General features: G+C 37.4%; 1 protein-coding gene across 1 annotated transcript in view; it reads right to left on the reverse strand.

Moving 5' to 3' along the window:
- ADAMTS20 (ADAM metallopeptidase with thrombospondin type 1 motif 20) overlaps nt 1-24,057 on the reverse strand; it is a 209,463-nt gene that overhangs the window by 172,016 nt on the left and 13,390 nt on the right. The window contains exon 3 of the mRNA XM_022572419.3: nt 20,071-20,233. Coding sequence (XP_022428127.2) covers nt 20,071-20,233 — 163 coding nt within the window. The remainder of the gene's footprint in view (nt 1-20,070; nt 20,234-24,057) is intronic.

The following is a 24,057-nucleotide window of genomic DNA, read 5'->3' on the forward strand; positions in this document are numbered from 1 at the left end:
TTATAACTCATAAAAATCTAAAATGTAATCTAAGGTTATACTTAAACTCATTCTTTATTCCAATGCTACTCTGGTCATTACAATTTATTTCTTAAACTATATATCTACTTCTCCTGACTCTAAAATTCCTGAAACAGCTTTGACTGAAAATAGAATTCTTATATGAAATATTCTTTGAACCTTTAATATTTGCTTGAAAGATTTTTTAAAATAAGGAATATTAAAGGTGTTTTCCAAAGTAAATATAACACTGAAAAACTCAGAGATATAATTAAAAGATAGTCATTAAATGAATATAAAATGTTAAAAATTAAAATTTTATGTGATATCTTAATAGATATTATGGAATCAGTTTTTACTCACATTGCTTTTGTAAAAGCTTCTATTAAGTCCGTATTTTTAGTTTTTGACAAAAGTGGGAAAAAATCCAACTTTGAAATTAGATAGATTGAACTCATATTTTCAAGCAGGTATTTTATTTTATGCTACACCTCAGAATTTAACAAATCACCACTTTCTGAAAGAATGTTTCCATCAATCTTACACAAGGAAGTGACTGTAACATCCAGGTACATTTGTATTTATGCAAAAGAAGTTGCAAACTGCTGCCTGACAGATCAGAGTGGGAAGGGAGTTTTTCTCTTCAGTTTTCTGACTCTCTTCCAAGGAAGAAAAGCCCAAGAAAGAAGCCTTCTTGGGGTAGATCCAGAGATCTGGATGTTCTCCACATGAAACAGTGTATCTGTCACTGACCTGGCCATTGGCCCAACTTTCATTCTGGAAGTAATGATCTTCACAAATAGTGGAACACAGGCTGAGACCAGCCAAGAACATGGCCCATCCTTGTGCAGTTTTCCCCTACATTTGTACTCATTGTGAGAGCAGCCCAGTCTCATGTCTCAATGTCTTTAAGCAGAGCTGCTTTTGAATGCTGCAATTCTGAATTGGATTTTAATTGCAAATAATTAGAATCTTGCACCCTCTTCATGAGGAAAGCATAATGTGACTCAACAGTAGCAAGCCAAAGATAGAAATTTACTTCACTGAGCATCTGCCATTTGGTAGACCAAAAGAAAGCTGTAAAAGGAGCTATCCGGCTGATTAGTAATCTAATACTTCAGATAGAAAATTTTACATGTATTGCTCTCCACAAACCTATTGATTTATTGACTTCTCTCCTTTACCTGCTGAGTAACTCTAAAAGAATATCAAGTGTATAAAACAAAAATGATTATACAGCTCATATTCCACGGTCCATCATTTTAACCATTCTTTTCAATAGGCCCTCATACTGCTTGCTCTTTTCCATGGAAAAATTACAAACCATATTCATTCATGAACATAGATGAAGAAAGTCTAAAGAAAATATTTGCAAACCTAGTCTGATAAGAACCCAAGCCAGACTTGCCATTTGAGAATCAAATAACTGAACAAAGGGGGAAAATATGATCACCTTGGTACAGGCAGCATAAAATGTTTTGATAAAATTCAATATCCAGTCATAATAAAAGTTCTTAATAAAGCAGGTGTTCAGGGGAACTTTCTTAATCAGATAAAAATTGATTTTTCTTCCTAAGAAAAACATACATTTTGTTGTAAACATTGCACACATCAGAACAGGTCAAAAGCTTTCATTCCAAAATTGGTGATGAGGCAAGGATTTTCATCATTGCCATTTCCATTCAACATTGTTCTAGAAATCCTAGCCAGTGCATTAAGGCAAGAAAAGAAATAAAATGTTGAAATAATCTTTCAAAGGAAGAAATAAAACTGTCTTATATGATTGTTCATGTACAAAACCCAAAAGTATGAACAGATAAACTATTAGAATATATGAGCACAGTTGCTAAATATAAGATCAATATAGGGACTCCCCCGGTGGTGCAGTGGTTAAGAATTCACCTGCCAATGCAGGGGACATGGGTCCGAGCCCTGGTCCAGGAAGATCCCTCATGCCGCGGAGCAACTAAGCCTGTGCGCCACAACTACTGAGCCTGTGCTCCAGAGTCTATGAGCCACAACTACTAAGCCCATGTGCCACAACTACTGAAGCCCGTGTGCCTAGAGCCCATGCTCTACAACAAGAGAAGCCACCACAATGAGAAGCCCACGCACTGCAATGAAGAGCAGCCCCTGCTTGCCGCAACTAGAGAAACCCCACACGCAGCAACAAAGACCCAATGCAGCCATAAATAAAATAAATTTTAAAAATAAAAAAATAAAGATCAACATAAAGTTTGGCTGCATTTTTATGTACAATAATTAGAAGATGAAATTTTAAAAATTATACCATTTACAATAGTGTCAAAACTGACCAAATACCCAGGAAGAAAACAAAGACACAAGACCTCTACAAATAAATCTATAAAATATTAAATGGGAAATTAAGCAAGAATATAGGGATATGCCATACTGATGGATTAGAAGACAATATTAGAAAGATGTCACTGCTCCAAATTGATCTATTGATGCAATTAAATCCAATCAAAATCCCTTTTTAACTTTTGTGGAAACCAAAAAGTTGATTCTAAAATACATATATGGAAATGTAAAGGGTAATTTACATATATCAAGGACTTGTCCTACCACATTTCAAGACTTATAATAGAGCTATACTATTTTTAGGACTATTTTTAGCAACATTGTTTTTGGCGTCGGCACGACAACAGATATAAGAACCAATGGAAGAAAAAATACTATGCAAAACAGATGGACATATAAGGACACTTTTCAGAATAAATGTTATGCTAAATGTTTTCAATTTCTTTGAAACATCTCAATTAACTTTTACACAAAATAAACTTATTTACACTGCTTTTGGTAGTTTTATTAAATCCACTCTTTCTGGATTTTGACAAAAGGAATAAATCAAAGTTTGAAATTGATATATTGAGCTCTTAATTTCAAAGATTTATTTTATTTCATCTTTTATTTTATTTTATACTACATTCCAAAGTTTAATATATCATCTTTTCTATGAAGGTTTTCACCATTGACAGGATTAGTCCTCAACAAGGAAAGCCTAAAGATAGTTCATCTAAGTCTCCTTAATAATACCTTAATTTTATGAGTTTTATTCCTGAAAATATTCTGGAACCCATTCCAGTCAGCACAACAGTTAGGGTCACCAATCATCTCTACTTTGCAAAATCTAATAATCAGTTCTAAATCTTCATGTTCTTTGAATTCTCAGCATCATTTAGCTAATTAATCAGTCCTACCTTTTGAAAAATTTTTTCACTTGGCTTTGGGGCACACATTCCTCAGGGTTCTCTTTAATTATCACCCTGGCCTCTACTTTTCAGTCTTCCTAGTTTTCTCCTCATCTCCCCAACTGCTAAAAATCGACATGGCCCATATAGTACAGTCCTCGGACGTTTTCTCTTCTCTTTCTAATCCATTCCCTATGCAATTTCACACAAACTTATCTTTCAATATAATTTATGGTATGACTCCCAAATTATTATCCCAAGCTCAGATTCCCCTACTGAGCTCCCAACTCATATTTTCTATTGCCTACCTGACTATTCTCCCTTTGGATAACTAATTGGCACCTTAAATTCAAAATATCTAAAACCTAATTCCTCTTATTCCCTCCTAACCTGTGGTTCCCTCAGACTTCCCCATCTTAGCAAGTGACAACTCCATCCTTCCATTTGTTCAGGCAAAACAAACAAACATAGAATTATCTGTTACAATTTTTACTGTCAACTCTCACACTCAACCCACCTATCAGCTTGACAAAACATACAGAGTGAGACCTTCAACATGGTGGACGAGTAAGACGTGGAGATCACCTTCCTCCCCACAAATACATCAGAAATACATCTACACGTGGAACAACACCTACAGAACACCTACTGAACGCTAGCAGAAGACCTCAGACATCCCAAAAGGCAAGAAAATCCCAACATACATGGGTAGGACAAAAGAAAAAACAGAGACAAAAGAATGCGGACGGGACCTGCACCTGTGGGAGGGAGCTGTGAAGGAGGAAAGATTTCCACACACTGGAAGCCCCTTCGCGGGCGGAGACTGCGGGTGGCAGAGGGGGGGAGCTTCTGAGCCGCGGAGGAAAGCACAGCAACAGGGTGCGGAGGGCAAAGCGGAGAGATTCCCGCACAGAGGATCGGTGCTGACCAGCACTCACCAGCACGAGAGGCTTGTCTGCTCCCCCGGGAGCTGAGGTTCGGGCTTCGGTTGGAGCGCAGGGAGAGGACTGTGGTTGGCGGCATGAACACAGCCTGAAGGGGGCTAGTGCGCCAGAGCTAGCCGGGAGGGAGTCTGGGAAAAAGTCTGGACCTGCCGAAGAGGCAAGAGACTTTTCCTTCCCTCTTTGTTTCCTGGCGTGAGGAGAGGGGATTCAGAGCACCGCCTAAACAAGCTCCAGAGACGGGCGCGAGCTGCAGCTAACAGCGCAGACCCCAGAGACGGGCATGAGACGCTAAGGCTGCTGCTGCCGCCACCAAGAAGCCTGTGTGCAAGCACAGGTCACTATCCACACCTCCCTTCCAGGGAACCTGTGCAGCCCGCCACTGCCAGGGTCCCATGATCTGGGACAACTTCCCCGGGAGAACTCAACGGCGTGCCACAGGCTGGTGCAACGTCACACTAGCCTCGGCTGCCACAGGCTCGTCCTGCATCCATACCCCTCCCTCCCCCCGGCCTGAGTGAGCCAGAGCCCCCGAATCAGCTGCTCCTTTAACCCCATCCTGTCTGAGAGGGGGAACAGATGCCCTCAGGCGACCTACATGCAGAGGCGGGTCCAAATCCAAAGCGGAACCCCAGGAGCTGTGCCAACAAAGGAGAGAAAGGGAAATTTCTCCCAGCAGCCTCAGGAGCAGCGGATTAAATCTCCACAACCAACTTGATGTAGCCTGTATCTGTGGAATACCTGAATAGACAACAAATCATCCCAAATTAAGGTGGTGGAATTTGGGAGCAATGATTTTTTTTTTTTTCTTTTTCTCTTTTTGTGAGTGTGTATGTATATGCTTCCTTGTGTGATTTTGTCTGTATAGCTTTGCTTTTACCATGTGTCCTAGGGTTCTGTATGTCCGTTTTATTTATTTATTTTTTTAGTATAGTTTTTAGTGCTTGTCATCATTGCTGGATTTGTTTTTTGGTTTGTTTGGTCTCTTCTTTCTTTTTTTTTTTTACTTTTTTTATTTTTAATATTTATTTTAATAACTTTATTTTTTTTTCTTTCTTTTTTTCTCCCTTTTATTCTGAGCCATGTGGATGACAGGGTCTTGGTGCTACGGCCAGGTGTCAGGCCTGTGCCTCTGAGGTGGGAAAGCCGAGTTCAGGGCATTGGTCCACCAGAGATCTCCCGGCTCCACGTAATATCAAATGGCTAAAATCTCCCAGAGATCTCCATCTCAACACCAAGACCCAGCTCCAATCAATGACCAGCAAGCTACAATGCAAGGACACTAGCAAGCACTGACACACAACTAGCAAGAAAGGAACACAACCCAACCCATTAGCACAAAGGCTGCCTAAAATCATAATAAGGTCAGACACCACAAAACACAGCACTGGACACAGACCTGCACACCACAAAGACAAGATCCAGCTTCATTCACTGGAACACGTGCACTAGTCCCCTCCACCAATAAGCCCAATGAACCAGCCTTAGCCACTGAGAGCAGATACCAAAAACAATGGGAACTACGAACCTGCAGCCTGCAAAAAGGAGACCCCAAACACAGTATGTTAAGCAAAATGAGAAGACAGAGAAACACACAGCAGACGAAGGAGCAAGGTAAAAACCCACCAGACCAAAAAAATGAAGAGGAAATAGGCAGTCTACCTGAAAAAGAATTCAGAGTAATGATAGTAAAGTTGATCAAAAATCTTGGAAACAGAATGGAGAACATACAAGAAACGTTTAACAAGGACCTAGAAGAACTAAAGAGCAAACAAACAATGATGAACAACACAATAAATGAAATTAAAAACTCTCTAGAAAGAATCAATAGCAGAATAACTGAGGTAGAAAAACAGATAAGTGATCTGGAAGAAAAAATAGTGGGAATAATGACTGCAGAGCAAAATAAAAAAAAAAGAATGAAAAGAATTGAGGGCAGTCTCAGAGAATTCTGGGACAATATTAAACACACCAACATTCGAATCATAGGGGTTCCAGAAGAGAAAAAGAAAGAGACTAAGAAATATTGGAAGAAATTAGAGTTGAAAACTTCCCTAATATGGGAAAGGAAATAGTTAGTCAAGTCCAGGAAGTGCAGAGAGCCCCATACAGGATAAATACAAGGAGAAAAACACCAAGACACATATTAATCGAACCATCAAAAATTAAATAGAAAAAAATATTAAAAGCAGCAAGGGAAAAACAACAAATAACATACAAGGGAATCCCCATAAGTTTAACAGCTGATCTTTCAGCAGAAACTCTGCAAGCCAGAAGGGAGTGGCAGGACATATTTAAAGGGATGAAAGGGAAACACCTACAACGAAGATTACTCTACCCAGCAAGAAACTCATTCAGCTTCGATGGAGAAATTAAAACCTTTGCAGACAAGCAAACGCTAAGAGAATTCAGCACCACCAAACCAGCTCTACAACAAATGCTAAAGGAACTTCTCTAGGCAAGAAACACAAGGGAAGGAAAACACCTACATTAACAAACCCAAAACAATTAAGAAAATGGTAATAAGAACATACATATCAATAACCTTAAATGTAAATGCTCCAACCAAAAGACATAGACTGGCTGAATAGATACAAACACAATACCCATATATATGCTGTCTACAAGAGACCCACTCAGATATAGGGACACATACAGACTGAAAGTGAGGGGATGAAAAAAGATATTCCATGCAAATGGAAACTAAAAGAAAGCTGGAGTAGAAATTCTCATATCTGACAAAATAGACTTTAAAACAAAGACTATTACAAGAGAAAAAGAAGGACGCTACATAATGATAAAGGGATCAATCCAAGAAGAAGATATAACAATTGTAAATATTTATGCACCCAACATAGAAGCACCTCAATACATAAGGCAAATGCTAACAGCCATAAAAGGGGAAATTGACAGTAACACAATCATAGTAGAGGACTTTTAACACCCCACTTTCGCCAATGGACAGATCATCCAAAATGAAAATAAATAAGGAAACACAAGCCTTAAATGATACATTAAACAAGATGGACTTAATTGATATTTATAGGACACTCCATCCAAAAACAACAGAATACACTTTCCTCTCAAGTGCTCATGGAACATTCTCCGGGATAGATCATATCTTGGGTCACAAATCAAGCCTTCATAAATTTAAGAAAATTGAAATTGTATCAAGTAACTTTTCCGACCACAACGCTATGAGACTGAATATCAACTTCAGGAAAAAATCCATAAAAAATACAAACACATGGAGGCTAAACAATACACTACTTCATAACCAATAGATCACTGAAGAACTCAAAGAGGAAATCAAAAAACACCTAGAAACAAATGACAATGAAAACATGATGACCCAAAACCTATGGGATGCAGCAAAAGCAGTTCTAAGAGGGAAGTTTATAGCAACACAATCCTACCTTAAGAAACAAGAAACATCTCAAATAAACAACCTAAACTTACACCTAAAGCAATTAGAGAAAGAAGAACAAAAAAACCCCAAGTTAGCAGAAGGAGAGAAATTGTAAAGATTAGATCAGAAATAAATGAAAAAGAAATGAATGAAACAATAACAAAGATAAATAAAACTAAAAGCTGGTTCTTTGAGAAGATAAACAAAATTGATAAACCATTAGCCAGACTCATCAAGAAAAAAAGAAGACTCAAATCAATAGAATTAGAAATGAAAAAGGAGAAGTAACAACTGACACTGCAGAAACACAAAAGATCATGAGAGATTACCACAAGCAACTCTATGCCAATAAAATGGACAACCTGGAAAAAATGGACAAATTCTTAGAAAAGCACAACCTTCTGAGACTGAACCAGGAAGAAATAGAAAATATAAACAGGCCAATCACAAGTACTGAAATTGAAACTGTGATTAAAAATCTTCCAACAAACAAAAGCCCAGGAGCAGATGGTTTCACAGGCAAATTCTAACAAACATTTAGAGAAGGGCTAACACCTATCTTTCTCAAACGCTTCCAAAATACAGCACAGGGAGGAACACTCCCAAACTCATTCTACAAGCCCACCCTGATACCAAAACCAGACAAAGATGTCACAAAGAAAGAAAACTACAGGCCAACATCACGGATGAACATAGATGCAAAAATCCTCAACGAAATACTAGCAAACAGAATACAACAGCACATTAAAAGGATCACATACCATGATCAAGTGGGGTTTATCCCAGGAATGCAAGGATTCTTTAATATACGCAAATCAATCATTGTGATACACAATCTTAACAAACTGAAGAATAAAAACCATATGATCATCTCAATAGATGCAGAAGAAGCTTTCGACAAAATTCAACACCCATTTATGATAAAAACCCTCCAGAAAGTAGTCATAGAGGGAAGTTACCTCAACATAATAAAGGCCAGATATGACAAACCCACAGCCAACATTGTTCTCAATGGTGAGAAACTGAAACCATTTACACTAAGATCAGGAACAGGACAAGGCTGCCCACTGTCACCACTTTTATTCAACATAGTTTCGAAGTTTTAGCCACAGCAGTCACAGAAGAAAACGAAATAAAAGGAATCCAAATCGAAAAAGAAGAAGTAAAACTGTCACTCTTTGCAGATGACATGATACTATACATAGAGAATCCTAAAGATGCTACCAGAAAACCACTAGAGTTAATCAATGAATTTGGTAAAGTAGCAGGACACAAAATTAATGCACAGAAATCTCTTGCATTCCTATACACTAATGATGACAAATCTGAAAGTGAAATTAAGAAAACACTCCCATTTACCACTGCAACAAAAGAATAAAATACCTAGGAATAAATCTACTTAAGGAGACAAAAGACCTGTATGCAGAAAACTATAAGACACTGATGAAAGAAATTAAAGATGATACAAATGGAGAGATATACCATGTTCTTGGACTGGAAGAATCAACATTGTGAAAATGGCTATACTCCCCAAAGCAATCTACAGATTCAATGCAATCCCTATCAAACTACCACTGGCATTTTTCACAGAACTAGAACAAAAAATTTCACAATTTGTATGGAAACACAAAAGACCCCAAATAGCCAAAGCAATCTTGAGAAAGAAAAACGGAGCTGGAGGAATCAGGCTCCCTGACTTCAGAGTAAACTACAAAACTACAGTAATCTAGACAGTATGGTACTGGCACAAACACAGAAATATAGATCAATGGAACAGGATAGAAAGCCCAGAGATAAACCCGCGCACATATGGTCACCTTATCTTTGATAAAGGAGGCAAGAATATACAATGGAGAAAAGACAACCTCTTCAATAAGTGGTGCTGGGAAAACTGGACAGCTTTATATAAAAGAATGAAATTAGAACACTCCCTAGCACCACACACAAAAATAAACTCAAAATGGACTAAAGACCTAAATGTATGGCCAGACACTATCAAACTCTTAGAGGAAAACATAGGCAGAACACTCTATGACATAAATCATAGCAAAATCCTTTTTGACCCACCTCCTAGAGAAATGGAAATAAAAACAAAAATAAACAAATGGGACCTAATTAAACTTAAAAGCTTTTGCACGGCAAAGGAAACCATAAACAAGACCAAAAGACAACCCTCTGAATGGGAGAAAATATTTGCAAATGAAGCAACTGACAAAGGATTAATCTCCAAAATTTACAAGCAGCTCATTCAGCTCAATATCAAAAAAACAAACAACCCAATCCAAAAATGGGCAGAAGACGTAAACAGACATTTCTCCAAAGAAGATATACAGATTGCCAACAAACACATGAAAGAATGTTCAACATCATTAATCATTAGAGAAATGCAAATCAAAACTCAATGAGATATCATCTCACACCAGTCAGAAGGGCTATCATCAAAGAATCTACAAACAATAAATGCTGGAGAGGGTGTGGAGAAAAGGGAATCCTCCTGCACTGTTGGTGGGAATGTAAATTGATACAGCCACTATGGAGAACAGTATGGAGGTTCCTTAAAAAATTAAAAATAGAACTACCGTACGACCCAGCAATCCCAGTACTGGGCATATACCCTGAGAAAACCATAATTCAAAAAGAGTCATGTACCAAAATGTTCATTGCAGCTCTATTTACAATAGCCCGGAGATGGAAACAACCTAAGTGCCCATCATCGGATGAATGGATAAAGAAGATGTGGCACATATATTCAATGGAATATTACTCAGCCATAAAAGGAAATGAAATTGAATTATTTGTAGTGGGGTTGATGGACGTAGAGTCTGCATACAGAGTGAAGTAAGTCAGAAAGAGAAAAGCAAATACCATATGCTAACACATATATATGGAATCTAAAAAAAAAAAAAAAAAGAAGAACCTAGGGGCAGGATGGAAATAAAGATGCAGACCTACTAGAGAATGGACTTGAGGACACGGGGAGGGGGAAGGGTAAGCTGGGAGAAACTGAGAGTGGCATGGACATATATACACTACCAAACGTAAAATCGATAGCTAGTGGGGAGCAGCCGCATAACACAGAGAGATCAGCTCGGTGCTTTGTGACTACCTAGAGGGGTGGGATAGGGAGGGTGGGAGGGAGGGAGATGCAAGAGGGAGGGGATATGGGGAATATATGTATATGTCTAGCTGATTCACTTTGTTATAAAGCAGAAACTAACACACCATTGTAAAGCAATTATACTCTAATAAAGATGTTTAATAAATTAATTAATTAAATAAAATGTACAGAGTATGTGGCCACTTCTCACTAACTTCATGGCTATCACCCTAATTCAAGACATCATTTAGCAACATGATTACTGCAATAGCCTCTAACCCTCTTTGCTTCTGCCCTTCTGCTAGCCTTACAGCATTCCTTACAACAATCTGAGTGATCCCTTTAAAACGTAGGCTGGTCAGGTCACTCCTACGTTCAAACTCCTACAGTGGTTTCCAGTGTTAAAGTTAAAGCCAAAGCCATTACTGTGACTTACAGTGTCCTACGGGTTGAGGTGGGTTCACCATGAACCTAAAACAGGTTAACTTCTGACCTCTCACTTATGAAGTCCCTTTCAAAGACCTTGAAGGAACCCTAGAAATTTTGTATGCATAATTTCTGTATTATTTTTCTTAAAGAAGCCCTCCCGCCCTTTGTTTAATCTTCAGGCCCCACAACCTGGGTCCACCTACAACTATAGGATCTAGCCTCCCACTACCATGCTGGCTTCATCTCCTACTACCGTCTCCCCCTCCCTCACAGCAACTGTACTTGTAACAGGATGGTCATCGTACGTGTTATGCAGCCCCAGCACCTTTGTAGCTTCAGTGAAGGAGGTACTCAATAAATATTTTATAAATGAATGAACAAATGAATAAACAAACCCATGTTAGGGTAAAATTGAGACCTCATCCTCCAGAGTTATTGATGTAGAACAAGGACCTGAGTCTCCTCTTAGCAGTCAGCCTTCTTCTCCACTTATTAAATTCAACCCCACCCCAGAACGTGGAGCAGGGAAAACCTGCCCACACACACTTCACGACGACACTCTTCTTGCTTTTTTATTGTCCTTTCTTCTCCTGGCACACCACGAGATGGGAAACAGAAAGGGCAGGCTTTTTATTTATTGACCCTACACCATACATTTTCTCTTTCCAGCTGAACTATAAATCGAGTCCTCTAGGGCTAGCAGTGGATATACTACTACAGTAAAAGATAAAGAATTCAGAAATTTCTTCTATTTTCTTGTTGCACCAACTTTGAAAGTCACAACCTGAATATTAGCCTAGTCTTTCTATTTGCATTCTCTCCAACCCCAAAATAAAAAACAGAGGTGTGGTCAGATAATCCAAGTTTGCTAGAATGTATGTGAAATTATTGAATTTTCTGACAGTGGAAAAAATGAGGTAACTGAAAATTCTAGACAGTGTTACACTAAGAATAATATTACCAGTTCTCTTTCTTGTACCATAGCCTGTATTTTAGCTATTAATAACTCAGTCCTCGACCCATTCTATGTCTTTCAACATGAAGTTCAGCTACTAACCCATTAATGTCAGAAATAACCCCTTCATTCTGTACTTATCAGTTGCTGGCATCTCCTTCTGCAGTGCTCAAAAGCACGTCAAACACAATTTTTCTAACCCCAATATCACAACTGTCCATCCCGTGTTTCTGCATGTTATGGTTTTCTCTACCCAGCATTTATTCACCTAACTTCTTACAACAGTCCCCAGTTTCTCTTTGGGTATCTATCCCTGTCCATCCACTTAGTCTATAGTTACAGTTACAGTGATCTGACCCCACCACCAGGGTGGGTGTGGCCGATTACAGCTCTGTCTCCAATAACAGCAATTAACTCAGGCCAAGTCAGGTCAAACAAAATAATCAGACCCTATACCGGGAACTTTGTTTGAACTACTGGGGGAGACGACTCCCAATATCTACTGGATGGGTGCTGAGTTAAAGCCCAAACACCTAATCCAGGTTTACACTGACCTTCACGAACTTTCCCCTGCTGACCTCCCCAGCATCAGGTCATCTCACCATCTCCTGGCATCCCACAGTTTTTACTAATTACTTATAGTTCCCACATGGTTCTAGTACTGCCTCATCTCCAGGTGTTTATACATGCTGTTGCTTCCATATGAAATACTTCTCACTCTCTCCCTGACTAATCCCTACTCTTCTTTTGAGTCTCAGATAATGAGTTATTTTCTCCAGTAAGCTTCCATGACTTCCATATCTGAGTTAGGTTCTCTTTCCATGAGGCCCCAAATCATCTTCTGAATGAACCTCATCTTACACGCCTACCTGTAAGCGGTTATTTTAGTACTAACAATTCCTCAACTATTTACACAGCATTTATTAGATGCATAATATATTTCAATAGTATTAGTTGCTGTGAGGAATGTAAATAAGGAAATAAAATGTAACCTTTTACTTTAAGGAGCATAAACAAAGAATCTTAAAACTGAGAGGTAGGATAACAGAGCACATAAGAAATTTTAAAACAATGCAAGACAGTGTTAATTATGTGCAGAATAAATAGAGTAGCCCCTAAATTGTGAGACATTCTATGGGACATTCAAAAGCCTGTGTTCTTAGTCTTACAAAATCATGAGTAGGTACATTAACCACAGGAGAATGAATAAGATGCTAATTATAAGTAAAATGAATAGCAATTTTTAGTAAAGCAAGAACCTGTAATAAGATACAATTAGTAAAAGAGCTAAAAACTAATGACTCCATTCACATTTTTATCTCTGTAAGTGAAGAGCATCTAAATAAACTTCTACTTAGAGCAAAGGGATTTTTTTTTTAAAATTTGAGGAGACACATCTCATTGTAGAGGAAACATTAATGAGAAAACTTCTTAAAGAACATGTGATTAAGTATGAAAGAAGCCAAAGAAAATACAAGGTGGCAGACAGATCACTGAAGAACAAGCACTGCTGTAAGAAAGGGAAAATGGAGATGTATCCAATTCTAGCAGTGAGGCTTATATTACTGTCAAGTTAAAACACATAGAAAATTTACCAAGTTGCAAAGTGACTAAAATCCCTACAAGGAATTTCAAAACAAGAAGTAGACCAATCTAAAGAAAAGAGGGAAAAGTTCTTAATGGAGGTGGAAGAGAAACACACAGTACATTTCAAAGAAGGATTAATAATCTCATTCCCACCTCAACAGTAGATTTCATGAACACATGAACCAGAACAAGTTGACATCAGGATTCCTAGCAACAAACAAGAAGCTCAAATTTTACAGTGAGATGTAATCAAATCTTAACAGAAATATGAGAAGTGGTTTGGCACTATTATATTTAAGACTCTGATGTAGCTTACTCTCCAATCAGGGGTTATAACTATAATAGTTTTTCTTCTACCTCAAGAATCACAATTCTCCCCATTCGTTCCCAAGCTAGTACAGAAACAACATCAAGAAAAAAAACTATGCTTCAAAACTAGAAGAATGAATCATTATTTCTACCAGCAAGACACTCTCCTCTTTAAGGATACAGTATGAAGTATGTAATCCCAATACAGAGAAAGGAAGATTTTTAAAAACTGTTTAATTCTAAAGAGTATGTAGTTTTCAGGTAGTCCTTCCTGGAAAGAACTATTGTTACCACAGTTAAAATATAGAGGATTTCAGTTACCTATCGTGATATATACATTTCAAAATACACCTGACAGACTGGATAAACATACCTTCTGGTTCCTAACATACTGGTTCCCTTCCTCATTTGCCCATTTCACACAATTCACCCAATGTGGGAATCATTAACTTCACTATAAGTAAAACTGGATAACACAAGACTTCACAAATAAAATAGGACTTCAAAGCTCTGGGAATTGCCACAGGCCTAATAATGCAACACAAAATAAGCATCAAGTATAGCAGACTGATTCTTCTCTTTGGAATGCATTCTTAAATACACGCACATTTCACAATCATGGCAAAGCAGAGCACACAACTGGCAAAACAGGTCAGCTAATAAAATAACCCTGTACGTGTGGAACAAACAATTGTCACAGCACCACGAGGTCTTCCCCTCACAGAAAACATGCATAAGTTGAGGATGATTATAGCTCAGAATTACTCTAAGGATCAGTGACATATGACTATGAAGAGTGCTTTGAAAAGCACAGAACCATATATATGTATCTTCTATTCCATAGCATTCACAGTCTCAAAATCTTAATAGGTCAAATTTCACAGTTTAGGATATTTCTTTGGTTTGGGATGAAATTTAACTTAAGAACGTTACTAGTACAATAAGACTGAATAGCCACTTAGGAAAATAGTAAACTACTTTCATGCACTTTAGAATACTGATGAACAAATAAAGCAAAACAGGAAAACCTGAGTGGGTGAGGCAAATAATTTGTTATCCAAATATAAATCAGTCTTTTCTAGTTAATTGAATAAGGCTTTGAAAAGCAATACTTGTTAAGTTTCCACTATAGCATGTGCTTGATTTAGACATAAATTTGGACACCAAAAGAATAAAGGCTTCTTTTGGGGGTGCAGGCGAAGAGCGAGATAGAAGAGAGAATGGCTTCAGATTTAGATGTATTGAGTCTAAGATGCCGCTGGGACATCCAAGAAAACATCAGCATCACGCAGTTGTCAACCTGAGATTTCATCTCAAGACGAGCTGAATATAAACATTTTTAAGTTCTCTAACGTTTAAGTTAGTAGTTAAAATTAGAGAAGTACAAAAAATCACAGACTATATGAGAAATGGTGTAAACTGGTGGCCAAGAAGAGCACTTTTAAAAGATGTTTACCTCAGAAGATGGTAAAGTAACAACGACCAGGAACTGAAATGGGAAGAAAGGTAAGAAAGAAAAGCAGCAAAGATGGACACAAAGTGTGTCAGAGAAGCCAAAGTTGATCAAGAGTGAGAAATAATCCCCCCAAATGACGTAACAGTAAGCCTGAGAGAGATGATTGCTTTTGGCAAGTAGAAGCTCATAAGAGATCTTTGAGACAGTAGTTTTAATAAAGGGTGGGCAAATGAGTAACATCTCTATAGTCATTTCTATAAATATTTAGGAGCTTAAGCTGACTCTTAAAAATACCATTAACAAGTTATTAGTTCAAAATATTGGCCATTGTCACGGCCATATTTACAATCCTCTCTTCCTAGATTAATGGCACCTCCTTCTCTACCCACAAATTTATAAAATGTTACAAATGTCAGGAACCTTAGAAATCATTAAAAGATTGCAAACTGGCAGCCAACGGGCCAAATTCAGCTCTCATGTTTCTAACTTATTCCCCCCACTTAAAAAAAATCTTAGATTTTCAGCTTCTCTGTAAGATACAAAGGATCTGGTAATAATGGTCCCACACTTCCAATGCACCTTTTGCAAGAAGCATGTCTATTCCACTGCCCTAAGGACACCTCAACGTCCTAATGACACCTCACTTCACTCATTTCTGGTAACTGCCTTCCTGTATCTGTGAGGTATCTAAGATAGAAACTCCTAAACTTGACTTAAATAGGAACAATTAAATTCATCAGCCATTCACTACCTACTCTAGGTTAAGACCCAGAGAGGTTAAGGTCTCAAAGTCAGTTAGAGAGCCAGAAGTAGAACTCTGTTCCCTGACTCCCAGCTACTAAGTGAACCGTGGCTTCTGCTGACACTAAAGATACCTCTGGGTTTCCCCAAACACATGCTGATTAATTATCTTTAAAGGAAAGGGAAATCATCTATATCTAAATATAATTTTATTAAGAAGACAATTCTCAGACATTCACAGAAATATCCAAATTGATCCCTCACAAAAAAAATCTTTACCATATCATCAAAATTGAAGGAAATGCGTTAAGGAAATCATCTTTAATTTATTCTTTATGTGCACTTTACTTGTTTGACACGTCCTTTGTTGACAAGAGAGCTGCTTTCTTGGATTCGGTCTTTCTGCCTTCAGTCTTTTCTTATTCAAACCCAAAGTTATCTTTAAAAATAATCTGCCAGCTGAGTAATAAGTTGTAAGAGAGGATGTCTCTGTTTTGGAAGTTCTTCATTTCCCCAGGGCTTATGGAATAGCCTACAAGACCCTGGAGCCCTCTCGGTCGGCTTGTGTGCCTTCACGGCCTCATCTTCCCTTACCTCCTACACTCTTCTTCACACACATCAGGACGCTAAGGACACAAATATTATTCCCCCTTATCTAGAGGTCTGTCCTAACCAACTGCTGTAGTTTTTGTAACTGATGAGTTGGCATTAATCACAGGAGCAAACTAACAGCCAAAGATGTTTATATGTCCGCCACAGTCCAGCTTTCAACAAGCACACTGAAACCGTATTACGAACCTTCCGACCACAAACCACAAATTGTGATCAGTGGTTCACTTCCTGCCCAACAGGAGACACCCTGTGTAACAACTTCCCATCACTGCAGAAACAAAGCATTTGCCCATGCTTTTCCCTCCCTCCTTCACCTCCTGACCAAGCTGGGTGCTTCTCCATGAGACCCAGGGGGGCATGTCCCCATCTCTTGGGGACTGTAAGTAATAAACTCTTCTTTCAAAGGCAGTTATCTCTATGTCTATCTTCTTGGCATACTTAACTAAAATAAATCCCGCAGATGTTTTAATATAAGCCCATCCTCCTTTTTTTTTTTTTTCTTAGAAAATACCGATAAATCCTTCACAGTGAAAATTAAATGTCACCTCCTTGGTGAAACCCAAGGCAATTTTTGTTGCTCAGCCGCATGATCTGCTCCTAACACAGGTAGGGCAGCCTCCGCTCAGTTTTGCAATTTTTCCGTTTTTGTGTTCTTTTGTACCCATTGGGCTTGGAGAACCTAAATGAAGAGAAACACTCAAGTCTTACCCAGTTCCCTCCTTTATATATATTAAGGACTCAATGAATAAATTTGCAATGGGAGAAAGGGAGCAAGGCTCACCCGGTCCCTTGAAGAACACAGACCAGCTCTGATCCGCCTTGGAGGATAAACAACAGCAGAACCACACTTAACAGAATCCAGAGGTTTATTTTCATTCCTGTCAGGCTTTTCAGGGCTTACCTCTCCCTTGGGTTTTAATTGTGTTACTATGTGGTTGTTTGTTCATTTCATGGGTTTTATGGGCTTGTTTTGCTATTTCCACTGGATTTTACTTAGACTAAGTCTGATGTCTACCTGGGAACCTGGCATCCACAAAGGCTTAGGTTTGGCTACCAAATATAATTCGTATGGCCTCAAGGCACATGGTGAAATCTGATGTTAAAAACAACTTAACCTAATTCATCAAGGCTGAAGTCACTATGAATTACAACATTTTAGGGTTGTAATGAATTAAAATCAATAGAAATATGGGGGGAAAATGACCTTTCCTTTTCCAATTAATCCTTTTGGTTCAAGCGCTAAATCTTTAGGCCTACCTATTTGAAGAGTTCTCCTGAATGAAGGTTTACCTTTAGAATACCTAAGATTCTGCAAGTATTTCTGAACAACAATGTGTGAACTGGGGAAGAAGATAAAAGCCTTTGATAACATTTTACTAATTACATTTATAACTCTCCATTTCTACTAACAAGATGATGATTAACAGGTAAGTATTTAGGCCACTAATTGATTGCCTTTTTTAGTGATTAAAAATATGCATGTCAATTATACCTAAAAATGTAGGTAATTTAAGAACTGAAAAGAATGATACTACTTTTAACATTTTAGTAGATAAATGTTGTGGGAAATAATATCATGATTAAAAGTAAATCCCATAGCTTTCTACTTGCTTGTTATTTGTAGCTTTAAATAAATAATAAATCTAACTTAGTATAAGTTTTTTGGTTTTTTAAACAAAAGGGCCTGGCTTTTCTTGAACCATTCTCTTTCTGATAATGAACACTGATTGTGAATGCAAAACCTTGCATATCATTATGTGAAACATTTATGCATTCAGAGTGTCTACTTGGTGGCTTTCTTCTTAAGAAGCTAAACAATTCATTAAACAAGCTGCTCCTGAATGGTAGATCAGAACAAGCATAAGCTGCCTTCTGTAGAATTCTATTGTGGAGCTGTACCCATTTGTGTTTTCTTTGAAGCCACAAAAATGAAACCCTTATGCTCATATTAAAAGCATAAGAAAGGCATCTATTGTGTCAATAGATTTAAAACACGGCCTTAGACACAGTGAGAACCACTCCAAAATGGCACTCCTATAATAGCAAAGGTTAAGAAGTGCATTCCCAGGGAAAACCTTCAAAGGCCTACATATCATTATATCCCAAAACAGATGGCATCGCAGTGTTTGGAACTATAGTTTATGGACACCTACAATCTCAAATAAATCCTTTCTAATCCCACTCTTTTGTCTAGATTTTGTACTTTGATGATAACTGCAGGTGCTTTTCTCCATTCTTCATAGGGTGACAGAGTGACAAAATGATACAGTGAAGATTCATGTACATATATGGACACAACTCTTAATACAACTTCTATGCAATGTACAAGTATTCTACTAGCAACAGACTTACACTTTATAGAAACTGGCAATTCCTAGATTCTGATCTATGATAAATCATTAGTCTGAATTTTACAGGAAATAATGAAAAAAAACACCTCTCTCATATATTGCTGAAAATATAAACTGATAAAAACCACTTTGCAAAACAATGTGGAATTCTCTAGTATCTATGTGTATACTTTGGAAAAACTCAAACACAGGAGATGAGGACAAAAAATTTCACAGCAGCATTGTTTATAATAGCAAAAAACTGCAAATAACCCAAAAGCTCATCAACAGGAAAATGGATATGTGAACTGTGATATACTCAGCAATGAAAATGAACAGCTGCTACATGTACCCATGTGGATGAACCTCAGAAACAATGCTAAGCAAAAAAGTCCCAGAAAATGATCTGCAATGCTTCCTTCATGCAAATTTAAAAGCATGCAAAATTGAGCAACATGTTATTGTTACTTAGGTTCAGGTTTTTTTAATCATGTAAAATTCTGCTGAGAAAAATCATACTACTGTGACCAACAGATTGAAATAAAAGTTTTCTGATTTTTTGCTACAAATCTCGGATACAGTGGACCCTTGAACAACACGGGTTAGAATTGCACAGGTCCACTTATGTGAGTTTTTTTCACTAAATTTGTACTACAGTACTACATGATCATGGTTGTTTGAATCCATGGATGGAGAACTGAATATAAGGAGGGCTGACTATAAAGTTATACATGTATTTTCAACTGTGAGGGCGTCAGTGCCCCTATCCAACATGCTGTTCAAGGGTCAACTCTACTGAACACATTTTTGGATTCAAACTGAGTCTACAACAAAATTGCCTACAGATAATTTCTAATGGATCCTTACAGGTCAAGAAAATTTATTTAAAATATCATATATATCAATATTTAAGGAAAATATGTAAATTCTAACCTGAAAAAGATTTAAATAGTATCATATTTTACTGTAAAGAGTTTTACTTCGTAGTTTACCTGAAACTTCACAAGGCTTGTGAGACTGCAGGAAATAGCTCCTCTTTAATTCCTGTCTGTATATAAGATGGGGCTTGTTATGATCATCTTCATGTTCACTCCCATCTGCCTTCATTATAGGTTCTAAGAAATATTCACCATCATGTGCTTTAAATGTTCCCATCTGGAAATAAAGAAAATAAAAATTAATTTTCTTCTGTCACTAATCAGAGAAAGCACGCTGTGCCACAGGTTAAAGTGAGAGCACAGAAACAAGACAGCCAGGAGTTCATTCACTAAATGCCATCAACTAAACATAATGTTTCTTTCCTGGCTCACTTCTCCCTCTTATGTATAAAGTCACGGAGACTGGATAATATTCCAGTAAACCAAGGTGAAATGACAGGTATTCCAGGTATAAAGAATAGCATAGGCAAAGGCATTAAAATGGCCAAAGGCTTAGCACATTCTAGAAGTAAGAAAGCCTCTTTGGCTTGGTCTATGTAAGGTAATAGAGTGAGACAAGACTTAAAAGGAAGGCTGGGGTCAGATAAAAGATCTTGAATGTGACGCTAGCAATTTAGAATTTGTAAGCAATGGGGAGCCATTGAAGAGTTTTCTCAAAGACCTGTCTCCTGAATTCCAGAATCCAACATCCAACTTGCTTTTTTGACACTTCCTAGTAGCATTCTCAACCTCAACATGTCCAAAGACAAACTCTTTCTTTTCAGTCCAAACCTGCTATTTCTTCAATGCTCCCTCCTCAGTAAATGGCAACAGTATTATTCAGATAGCTTAGGACAAAAATCCTTAGAGAGAAACCAAGGATGGGTCTCTCTCAAATCCCACATTCAATTCATCTGCAAATGTAAATGGCTCAACCTTCAAGGTATAACTGAAATCCAACCACTTCTCCCAAATTTTATCACTACACCCATGATCTAACCTAACTTTCTCTTCTTTCTGAACTAAATCAATAGCCCTCTATTGTCTCTACAGAGGAGTCACAGTAATTTTTAAGTCTAGATCACGTTGCTCTCAAATCAAAAAAACAAATACAAAAAAGTAACATGACTTTTCACATCATTCAGTAAGATTCAAATTCCTTACCATGGTCCACAATGTCCTCCGTGATCTGCCCACCCCTTTGCACCACCCGGCCCCTCCAAGCACACAGATGACCAACAGTTCTGACTTCACCTTCTCCCATTCTACCTTGGCTCATTCTACAGCTCCATTCCTGATGTCTTTGCTATTCCTCAAACATGACAAATATTCTCTCACCTCAGGACCTTTGCACTTTCTAAACCTGCCTCAAGCACTTTTTTCCCTGATCACTCCCACTATCACTTGTTTCAGGTCCCTACTCAACATTCATGACCCTATTTAAAAATGTTACCGAGCCTCCTACGTCTATCCCCACTATCCAGTTTCATTTTTCTCCATAATGCTTATCACTACCTGAGAGATTATTATTTATATTTGTTTCTTGTCTGATACCATCCACTAAAGTATAAGTCCATGAGAGTAGAGCTTTGACTGTATTCTTCTCTGCATGCCTGTCATGCCTACCACATAGTGGATATTGGATAACATATATTAAAGGAATGAATAAGACTATAAGACATGGAATTTAATCTAGTGACACTGTATGGTAGAATACTAGCAGTTATAAGATAGAGGCTATAGCCCAGAAGAGAGGTAACAAAACCTGAATTATGGTGACAGTGATGGTATAGCAGTTGGAAGAGAAAGATTACCAGATGCGAATGCCTGAGGAAAGCAGAAAGACAGTGAGAGGGAGAACTTATGATACAGATAATTTTCTGGGAAAATAATATTTACCAAAATGACTCCAGAAATGTTAAAAATCCAAACAGACCCCTTTTCTACCAAACAACAGAAAAAGATGTCAGAGTTATATCACAAAAACTCCTGGCCTTGATGATTTCATAGAGGAATTCCACCAAACCTTGAAAGAGCAGATAATTCCATTGTTATTTGAACTGTTCCCCAAAATGAAAAAAAATCCAAGTTATTTTTATGAAGCTAGTGCAAACATATAGCAAAGCCTGGTAAAGACAGCACAAAACAAAACAACCACCCAGAAAAACAAAACAAATACAGGACAAGCTCACATATGAATATCAAGCTAAAAGTCCGAAACTGTATTAACAAACAAGAGTCAGTAATGTGTGAAAAATACATGACGAGGTGAAGTTTATCATAAGAATGTAACTATGGCTCAATATTGGAAATCTTAATTCATCATCACCACTTACACAAATGGAAAAAAAATCACATGTCTTTTGAAAAAAATCACCAAACATTCTTGATCTTAAAAATATCAATAAAACATAAATAGGTAGATGCTCCCTTAACAAGATAAACTCTATCACAGCCTAAAGACAGTATCGTGCATAACAAAGATACATGCAAGGCATTCCCACTTAGATCAGGAATATAAGGATGCCCAGTATCACCTGTCCTAGACAACAGAATTAGATAAAAGATTAGAAACATAAAATTGGAAAGGAAGAGTTAAAACTTTCATCTTCATAGGTAACATCAGTGTATACCTTAACAAATAAGAACTAACTGAAAAACTACTATAAGAACTAAGTGAATTCAGTGAGAAAATACACAGGCTTCAATAATATTCATGTGTATAAAAAACAGTGAGAAGATACTATGGAAGAAGCAATCCAATTTACAAAAAAATGGTTAAATGCCCAGGAATAAAACAAATTTGTCAGATTCCTGTAAAATGTCAAAGGTCTACTGGAGAACAAAGGAAGAGAACTTAGAAACCACTTGCCATGTTCCTCAATATAACAAGATCTCAAAAAAATACCAACAGATTTTTTAACATGTAAACTGCTTCCAAAGTACATACAGAAAAAAGAAATAACCAAGATAATTATAAGAAAACAGTGAGGTGGGACTAGCACTATAAGATGTTAAAATATTATAAAGCCACATTAGTTAAATACTCCAATGCTGGCATGTGAGGAGACCAACGGACCAATGAACTGAAAAGAAAGGCAAGCAATAAATCCTAAACCACAGGACTTAGTATATTATTAGTGTATAGACTGCATCTCAAATCAATGAGGAAAGAGTATATTTAATAAATAGATTGCGACATGTGGACATCTGGACAAAATAATTTGGATACATCCCACACAGAATAAATTCCAAAGGGTCAGTGATGTAAACTTTTGAAATAAAACTGTAAAAGCATTAGAAGGTAACATGAGAGAATGCCCCTTTCACTTTGGAATAGGGAAGGTCATTCTAACCATGACTCAAAACCCATTAAAAAAATGTTAAACTTCACTCAGGAAGAACAGAAATTACTACTAAACTGAGAAACCATTTTCACCTATGAGGCTGGCAAAATTCTAAATGTTTTATAACATACTTCAAATGTGTCTGGAAAAACAGGCACTCTGATACACAGCCGTTGAAAATGTAAATTAGTGCAATCACAATGCAAAGCATTTAGCAATATCTATGGCAACTACAAATGTGTTTGTTCTTTAACACAGCAATTCCCCTTTTGAAAATTTATCCTACAGATACTGTACATTTCCACACATGTTGAGCTAACATAATTAAGGTTACTAACTACAGCACTGTTTTTAACAGCAAAATACTGGAACCAATTCAATAGTCCACTGTTAAAAAGTATATTTACATAAACTATGGTATAACCATATAATGGAATATCTTGTTGTTATAGACAAAAAAGAATAAACATTTTATGTAGTGATATGGAAAGACCTCCAATACAATTATTATACCAAAATATAAAACTGTAAAACAGGATGTATAGTATACTACCATTTGTGTAATAAAGGAAGGAAAAAACACTAAATATTTCTATTTGCCTGGAAGAAATGCTAGAAGGATTCATTAGAAACAGTACAGGTAGAGGTGGGAGAAAGCAGATGGATTCAGGATGGACTAGGTATAGCATCCTTTTCACTTCAGGTACTTCATATA

The sequence above is a fragment of the Delphinapterus leucas genome, chromosome 11 (genome assembly GCF_059928025.1).
Source record: "Delphinapterus leucas isolate spDelLeu-1000000601 "Yukka" chromosome 11, BTC_Dleu_Yukka2, whole genome shotgun sequence".
Lineage (NCBI taxonomy): Eukaryota > Metazoa > Chordata > Mammalia > Artiodactyla > Monodontidae > Delphinapterus > Delphinapterus leucas.